The sequence below is a fragment of the Mastomys coucha genome, unplaced genomic scaffold, assembly GCF_008632895.1.
Source record: "Mastomys coucha isolate ucsf_1 unplaced genomic scaffold, UCSF_Mcou_1 pScaffold19, whole genome shotgun sequence".
NCBI lineage: Eukaryota > Metazoa > Chordata > Mammalia > Rodentia > Muridae > Mastomys > Mastomys coucha.
This window is the reverse complement of record NW_022196901.1, coordinates 22,899,178-22,908,220: the sequence shown is the minus strand read 5'-3', so window position 1 is coordinate 22,908,220 and position 9,043 is coordinate 22,899,178. Positions and strand designations below refer to the sequence as shown.

General features: G+C 49.0%; 1 protein-coding gene across 1 annotated transcript in view; it reads left to right on the top strand.

The window, feature by feature from the left end:
- The first annotated feature begins 369 nt into the window (after nucleotides 1-369).
- Nucleotides 370-9,043, top strand: part of Cnpy1 (canopy FGF signaling regulator 1) — a 60,965-nt gene continuing 52,291 nt past the window's right edge. Inside the window, exon 1 of the mRNA XM_031380250.1 lies at nucleotides 370-634. Within this exon, the coding sequence (XP_031236110.1) occupies nucleotides 532-634 (103 nt within the window). The 5' untranslated portion in view covers nucleotides 370-531. The remainder of the gene's footprint in view (nucleotides 635-9,043) is intronic.

Here is a 9,043-nt window from a genome sequence, read left to right as displayed (position 1 = left end):
GGTTTTTACCTTGCTTTGTGCTTGGAATCCAGGCCTTAGCAAAGGCAGGGGTTGGGGGGTGGGGGGTGGGTAAGCTCAGGGTTGGAAAAGATAGGTCAAGAATCTCAGATGGACAAGGTTGGGAACTGAAGGATGATGTACCATTGAACAAAGGCCAAAAACGGGGGTAGAGGCAATTGCAGGGTTAAAATAAAGATCTAGGGGAGGAGGCTGTCTGGGTTGTGGCTGGCTGGGTTGGGAGAGGCAGCTACAGACCTGGAATGAGAGCAGAGGCAGCTCTCAGTCAGGGAAGTGAGTAGGTACTGGCGTTGAGCACAGAGGCGGGGCCAGTACTAGGATTGTAGCCCAGATGAAGGTGGTGGGCAGGGTTGGGTAACCAACACAGGCAGGTGCAGTGCACCTGTGGGCCAGCCAGGTGCAAGGCTGGGAGGGCGGAGCACAGGCCTCCCCAGGCTGAAGCTGCTAAGGGACCTTTCCGTGTCCTTTACCTGCTCGTGCACCTGTGGCCACTGCAGGCGTCTTTGGAGAGACATGGGGCTCGCTCTGCTGCCCATGGCCTTGCTGACCTTTCCTGCCCTGCTGCTGTGGCCCACACTGGCCAATGACTCTGAGGAACCCAATGTGCGTTGTGGAGGTGAGTGTTTGTGTGTGTGTGTGTGTGTGTGTGTGTGTGTGTGTTCTGTGTGTGCTGTGTGTGATGTCTCAGGCGCAGGCTTCTGGGGGAACACAGCCTATTCCTACTCTGAGGGACTTAGGTCACTGGGCAAACTCCTTCTTCAACACTCCTGTGCCCTGGGTACTCAAGAGATGCCCTCTGATGTTTCTGCAATGTGGCTGCTGGACGGTCTTGGGGTGCAGTGATTGCCGCTTGCTGTTCTGGCATGTCAGTGTTCTGATCTGGCTTCTGTGTGAAGCTGGAGGATCCTTTGTCTTTGCCAGCCTATTCTGGAGTAGGCTAGAGCCCCAGTATATCTGTAGGCAGAGGCAGGCACCAGTCTTCTCTGGGTGGTTTGATGGGCTGCTAGTTCCAGGAACCAGGCAGCTGCTGCCTAAAGAAGCACTCTTGTGCTTTTGGATGTCAGCTCACCCCTTGGACCCACAGGGTTCACAGGTGGCTCTAGTCATTCGAGAACAAAGGACAGACATTGTCTCAGCTCTGTGGTCCACAGAGAGCACCTCTAGTTAGTAGAGCTGTGAGGGTGGTAGGCAGGAAGACAGTACGCCCAGAACAGAAACGCATGACCTCAGAAAGCCCACATGGGAAAGGACTACCCTGTGCAGAGGAGAGGGGATCCTGGGGCACAGTGGATGCTTCTGGTTGGCTTTGGACCATTAACTCTTGAATCTTGAGCTAACTCTTTGCTGTCTGCCTACCTCTGGGCATCTGCACTGTCTCCAAGATGACCAAGCTGCTCCTCTATCTGGTGTTGGCTTCTAGTGTAGCTCTTGAACCAGCCCTGGAACAGTTGCAAAAGCACCAAGTGGGCACAGGGGACTGAGTACAGGGTTGAGAGAGGATCGGCGTCCAAGAAGAATGTCTATCCCTGGGTTCACAACCTTCCTAATGCTATAGCCCTTTAATACAGTTTCTCATGTTGTGGTAACCCCCAACCATAAAATTATTTTGGTTGCTACTTCATAACTGTAATTTTGCTACTTTTACAAATTATAATCAACCACTTTTGGAGATGGAGGTTTGTCAATGGGGTCACGACCCACAGGTTGAGAACCATCTATCCAGTGGGAGCTGGAAGGGGTGTGGGGTAGAATGAGGTTGGGGTGAAGTGCTGGAGGGTGGCGATGAAGAGGGTATAGCTCACACTCTTCCCGAGAGTTGTTCTTTCAGTCTCAGGGTCAATTGAGCCTTTCTGCCCCATCCCAGCACATCACAGCCCCCCCCCCAGATCCCCTCAGAGCCCACCAGAGATGAAGCAGAGCTTCTAGCACCTCAACCAGGCCCTCTTATGCACAGACCCCATATTGGACATCTTTCTTTACTCTGATTTTATAAAGCTTCTGCTCCCATGCAAATAGGAGGCCCAGCCTAGGAGACTGGTGCCTCTGGGAGTGTGCTGAGGACCAACCGCCCAAGAGGGAGTATGCATATGAAGGCAGCTGCCTGCGGAAGCCTACAGCATCAGTTTCCAAGTCTTCCAGAGGGAGAGGTAGTACAAGGAGCAGCTGGCACAGAGAACATGGGCCCTTGGGGCTGACAAGAGGAGGGATGAACTGGGAAGGTTTAGAAGGCAGGATAAAAACTCCTGTTACCTTCTCCCCCCACCCCACCCCCTTGTGCTGTGTACAATGAGCCTTGGTGTGGATTTTTTATTTTTATTTTTAAGAATTATTTATTTATTGTATGTATGTGAGTACACTGTCTTCATACACACCAGAAGAGGTCATTGTATCTCATTACAGATGGTTGTGAGCCACCATGTGGTTGCTGGGATTTGAACTCAGGACCTCTGGAAGAGCAATCAGTGCTCTTAACCGCTGAGCCATCTCTCCAGCCCCCTTGGTGTGGATTTTAAGTAAACATGTGTTCGGGGTGCTTTGTGCACTTGGAGATGCCAATGAGTTGAGAGCACACCCAGCATAGGCTGGGCACAGGGTCATGTGGGCAAATAGGCCAAGACCTGGGTAAGGAGTTAGGAACCAGACCAGGTTCCAGCATGGGCATCCCTCCCTGGTTCATTTGTTTCTTTGTGTGTGTATTTGTGGTGTATACATGTTTATGCAGGAGCATACTTGTGGAGGACAGAGGTCAAGGCTGGCTGTTTTCTGAGTTGCTCTCCATCTTAGTTTTTGAAACAGGGTATCTCACTGAACCTGGAGCTTACCAGTTCAGCTAGACTAGCTGGCCATTAATCCATTGGAATCCCCTCCTATCTCTGCCTCCCCTCCAGGATTACAGGTGCATCCTTCCAGGCTTTTCACTTGTGTTCTGGGGATTAAAAACTCAGGTGGTCACACTCTTCACAATTCCTGCTCACACTTCCTCCTCACACTTCCTTCTCACATTTTTCTCCTCACACTTCCTCCTCACATGCTGCAGACCGGGATTTCTTACGGGGTCCCTTGTTCCATGGGACGAGGGGTTCTGGCCAGGTGTGCATGGGATTCGGCTTTGACAAACAGACTACACACGAGTGGTGTAAGATCTGAGTGTATTTCTTTAAAAATGACATGAGGCTTTTACAATCATTGTAAAAGAGAAATGAAAAATCTGGCAGCTCAACAGTTGAGGTACCTCTGAGGCTATCTGAAACATACTGGGTCTAAAGCAGCCACTATCTCCTCTGAACTGGTGCTGCATCCTCTGGGCCCAAGTGCTCTGGGCCCGGGGGACTGCGAGAGATACATGAATCTGAGTCCTAGCCCATCTAAGTTCTAGTGCTAGTCCTGCATGCGAGTCCAAGTCCTTCTTCTTCTCCCAGTTCTTCTGCTAGACTGAAGTCAGTAGGCAAGCAACCCCCACACCAAGGTCAGCAGGGTCTGGTAGCTAGGTGTGGAGGAGGAAGAGGGGTGGAGCCCTCTCTGTTGAGGTATTCTTATGCTAATTCTCTGGTTCTTGCTGGGGGCAAGCAGAGGGGAATCCCGACCTAACACTTTCAGCTAATGTCCTAGAGTGAGGGAAACCTTTCAATTACTCTCTAGTACTTAAAACATTAAACTAGGATAGTAGGAAACATTGTGTCGGCCAGGAGACAATGCCCAATCTTAACCATTTACAAATCATTACTTGGGGTAGCTTTATGTCTCTAATTATGAGGCCGTGTTGATGATTGGAAAGACTGATCTGGAACACGTCTGAGTTAGGGGATACCAGCTACTAGTCTGAAATCCAGGAGGCACAGAACCCCTTTTGGGGCCTTATTGCCTCTTATCCTTTATCAGGATTTTATCCCCGATATTATGGATGTGACTGGAGTAGACGAGTGTGCGTGGCACTCACACTTCCTCCTCTCACTTTCTCCTCACACTTCCTCCTCATACTTCTTTCTCACATTTTCCTCCTTACACTTTCCCCTCACAATTCCTCCTCAGAATTATTCATCCCACTTCCCCCTCACACTTCCTCCTCATACTTCCTTCTCACATTTTCCTCCTCATACTTCCACCTCTCACTTTCTCCTCACAGTTCCTCTCACAATTTCCTCCTCACACTTCCCCCTCATACTTCCTCCTCACAATTATTCATTCCACTTCCCCTTCACACTTCTTCCTCACATTTCCCCCTCACACTTCCTCCTCACACTTCCCTCTCACACTTCCTTTTCACAATTATTCCTCACACTTTCCCCTCACACTTCCCCTTCACACTTTCCCCTCACACTTCTTCCTCACACTTCCCCCTCATACTTCCTCCTCACAATTATTCATTCCACTTCCCCTTCACACTTTCCCCTCACACTTCTTCCTCACATTTCCCCCTCACACTTCCTCCTTATACTTCCCCCTCACACTTCCTCCTCACACTTCCCCCTCACACTTCCCTTTCACACTTCCCCCTTACACTACCTCCTCACACTTCCTCTTCACACTTCTCCCTACAGCTTTCCCCTCAACACTTCCTCCTCACACTTGCACAGCCAGCACTTTACTGACTGGGCTGCCTTTCTCACCCCTATTGTTCCACTAACCTCTCTCAATGGATGCTTCCATTTCTATCTGAAGCAAGCCCACTTAGGAGAACTGGATGGGGATGGCTCTTGGTTTGGTTTGAGCCCTGTCTCCACACAGATGGCTTCAAGCAGACAGCAGGTACCACAAAATGCCAGAGGCAGTGCCACTCTCTGCCTTGAGGCAATCCTAATTCTCTCTCATAGAGAAACAGAAATGGAAGCCTATCGCCACCCAAAGGGAAAGAAAACACTTGCTGCCCCATTTAGGGGGTGACACCTGGGGCAGAGGGTGAACCAGCATTCTGTTCCACTTCTACACACTGTTGATTGTTGTTGTCACTGAGGGGCTACTTGCTGAGTATGCATTCCTGCCTGACTTGGTTTCCCCTCCAGGGATGCTGCAGATGGTGATTCTACACCTAAGGAGGCAGGCTGTTCTTAAAGCCTTTGTGGGGGAGCTGATGAGACTGATGAGCAAGGCCAGGTGGAACCCCATTCCACACATCTGCAGCACTGGAGGAGTATCCTATGGGAATTGTCTCGCAGACTTCTAAGGTTGAATCCCAGCCTAATCTGCTGATGCCCCCTCTGCTGTGAAGTCCTAAAAGCGTTAGTCTCCAGAAAGGTCTCAGTCTGAAGGCAGCACCAATGCCAGCACCTGTCCAATCGGCCCTCAGAGCCCCTGGTCCAACCTGCTACCTCCTAGCTCTTGCTCTGCTGCTTGCTCTGCTCTGGCTTGTTCTGCACATGTCCTTGGTAAAGGGTCAGCTAGAAGACAGCTTAGATTCCACAGGTTGGACAGTCTTTACACTGTTAAGACCTTTCTATAACACAAAAGCCACCCCCCCCCAAAAAAATCATAAGTGAGTCAACAACCTGGTTCAGCAGGTGAAAGTGCTTGGCACCAAGCCCAGTAGCCTGGGTTCAATCCCCAAAACCCACATGGAGGAAGGCAGAAACTAATTTGTAAAGTTGTCCTCTACTCTCCACACATGCACTGTGACACATGCACATGTGGTGGATCTTATGATGACAACAGACCTGGAATCATTTTTGTATTGAGTAACCTGTGTTTATCTTCTTGGGCACAACCCCCTTCTGATCAATCCCTTCTCAGAGAACTAGATCATGGGAGATGACTCAATAGGTAAAAATTCAGCCTGATCTGAATTTGACCCTAAGAGCCGGATACAATGGTTTGTATTTGCAACCCCACCCCCATTCTACAGCAAAATGGAGGTAGCAGAAAGGACAAGAGAGACCCTGCCTTTATAAGGAGGAAGACAAGAACAGACTCCTGAAAGCTGTCCTCTAGCCTCCACATGCATGTCTTGGTACATGTGTGTTCTCTCTCTCCATCTCTCTCTTTCTCTCTCTCTCTCTCTCAAGTTTTTAGAAAGGTAGAGAAAGAAAGAAAGAAAGAAAGAAAGAAAGAAAAGAAAAAAGGAAGGAAGGAAGGAAGAAGGAAAGAGAACCAAGCAAGCATGTGAGGCTGTGAAGCATGTGTGAACTCCCATTCTTCTTGGCAGGCACGCTGGCTGCTGTGGGGCTAGCCCTGGATAGCAGAGCCCCACAATCCTTCCTGCATACTTTGAGCAGTCCATTCTCAGCCTCTGTGGATTCATTTCTTCAATTTTCTCACTGGGACTCACAGTGCAGATGCAGCCCAGCAGGTCATTCCAAGGTCGGTCCTGCTTTCCTGGGGACACCCGTGCTGTGTAGGTGGCTTGTAGACAACAGCTTTCTGTATCTTTCCACCCATCAGCCACTCATAGAGGACACTCTGCCTCTCCTTGCTGACAGACTGCTCAGCCCATCAGTCCTCAGCATAATGGACAGCCCAGGCTATTGATTTAGTGACAGCTGCTCCTCTGACACTAGAGCTAATGTTTTCATTACACTGAAAACACTGAAACAAGTTCATTCTGAGTTAGGGAATGGGTCGTGCTTGCTGAAGAAGGGTGACGTTTTGGAAACCTGAGCTAAGACTTACTCACAGTGACACAGAGGTGTGTGTCCTTGTGCCATGGAGCACGGTCCAGCGAGAAGCTTGTGGCTCAGGAGCTCTGCCTCCTTTTTTCCCATTAGGATTTCCTACTTCACTGGAACACTGGCCAGATGACCCTTAGGTCCCTGGGTCCCCCTTTTCCTCCTCTTCTTCAGCAATCAGCCTGGACTGCATCTCTGAGGAATGTTCAGTCTTCTCATCTGACTTCTGGGCATTTTCCATGGGCTTTCTTCATCCCTATGCACCCACATCTGTACTGTTCATAGACCCATTTAACTCTCACTCCCTTGTTTTTGGGTTCCCACATGTGTTAGGTGCTTTCTATTGTTGTGATAAAACATCATAGCCAGTCTCCTTACAGAAGGAACAGTTCATGTAGCTTATGGTTCCAGAAGGACAAGAGTCTGTCACCATCTCAGCAGGGAAGTGGCAGCAGACAACTATGGCTGTTGAGGCAGCCAGCTGAGAGCTCACATCCTGAACTTCAAGCAGGAATCAAAGAATGTGCACTGTCATGACATACTTTCTTCTGCAAGGCTACTTTCTAATCCTTCCCAAACAACAGAGTCTGAGTTGACCAAATTTCCTTCTACATACCTGAAGCTTTGGGTCTGGGTGGGTGTAGGGACTGGAGGCTAGATGGACTTGGCTTCCATTGTGGCTGTGGGGGGTAGACTAGGGGCCTCTTCAGTGTTTTCTGGTAGGAGCCAAAGGGAAATTGAACTGTGTGTTTAAACAGGCCCAGGTGCTCTCCCACCTTGCTTGTGACACCCAGGACCCTTGTTAGAGCTGGAGCATTAGAGTAGTGGTGGATGTGCACCCATGAGGAGGTCAAACTTCCTCTGCTCTCAAAGATGTCCATCACAGTGGCCAGCATGAACTGGCTGCCTCACTGCATGCTGTCCAGATGGAGCTGTGCAGGCTGCGAACCAGGCTCTTCGTTGACACGTACTTTGAACTGACTTTATTGTGACATCATCCTTTTTCCTGGGTAGGACAAGTTTCTGAACCTGTTGGAGTAGGTCCAGTGCCCTTGGATGGAACTACCAGCGTTTAGTTATAGTGATACCAATCAACAGAGGTGGCTGGCTCAGAAGACAGCAGACAAAGCTGGCCTGGGTGGTTTCTTATCGCTTTATGAGAACTCACATGTACCGTGCCTTTCAGATTCTTTCTACAACTGGACTATTTTTTCTTAGTTTCTTTAAGACAAGTTTTTGCTATGTGCTTCAGCCTCCTGGATTACAAGCATGTGTCACCACTTCTGGGTTGCACCAGACCTTTACTCTGGAAAGGTGACTCTAGCTAGAGTCTCAGGAGAGGGTCTGGCCTTAAGACCACTTTCATGGCTCTACCTGAAAGAGGTTCTATACACCCACTCTCTGCCTACCAGCCACCCACTCACATGCTTCAGAGGGGGTTCAGGGAAGATGATAGCCAGATTAGGGAGCTCAGTTAGCTTTTAAATCTTTGGCCATTACAGAATGGGACACAGACCGTGGGCCTCACCTAGGGTGCTGAGTAGTGTCCACTGAGAGGACACACAGCCAGTGGTTTTTTTCACTATTGCCACATGTGGCCTTCAATTCCCCCAGGCATGTCAGGGTGAGGCCTCTCGAGAGCATCTCTAATTATATAATGGTTTCTTTTCACTGACACAGACCCACAGGACCCATGGGATGGGAATAACACAAAAGCACCTGCCTGTGTCTTGTGAAACAGCAAAGCAATCCACAGTCTGTTGCTTTTTCTATTCTTGCTTTCCCTCTCTTCCTTCCCTCCCTCTCTTCCTTCTCTCTATTGCTTTGGGTTTTTGTTTTGTTTTGTTTTTGTTTGTTTTTGTTTTTGAGGCAGAATCTCATATGGCCTACTTTAGGCTGGGATCACAAGCATGCGCCACTACATCCAGGTCCAGACTTTTCTTAAAGTAGTCAAATATTTTATGGAAGAGAACCAGCATGCAGGAAATGTGGAGTAGAGTCTCTCAGACTAAGACTTGCCTAAATCAAAAGCATACAGAAGCAAGGTCAGAGTGGTGTCATCTGGCTGGGCTCAGTACATTTCCAGCTACCTGAAGGCTGGCTGCAATTGCTCCATTTGATGTCAGCACTCAATGTCTTCCTCATGTGTCTGTCCGTATCTCTACCAAAGCAAACAGCGCTTTCTAAATGGTTTTCTGTGTCCATAGGCATGCAGAGCTGTGGGGGTCCAGCCAGCGGAGCCCACGCTACTGTGGGTGGTCTTGGACTGGAGATTATTGAGAACCTGTGGAAATAAACGGGTGGGAGAGAAAAAGAGACAACACCAAGAAAACTTTATCAAGGTTTACTTTACTTTGGGTGCAGAGTGTTTTTATAGTAAGGCAAAGAAAACAAAACCAACAACAATCAAACTCTTTTTTTTTTTTTTT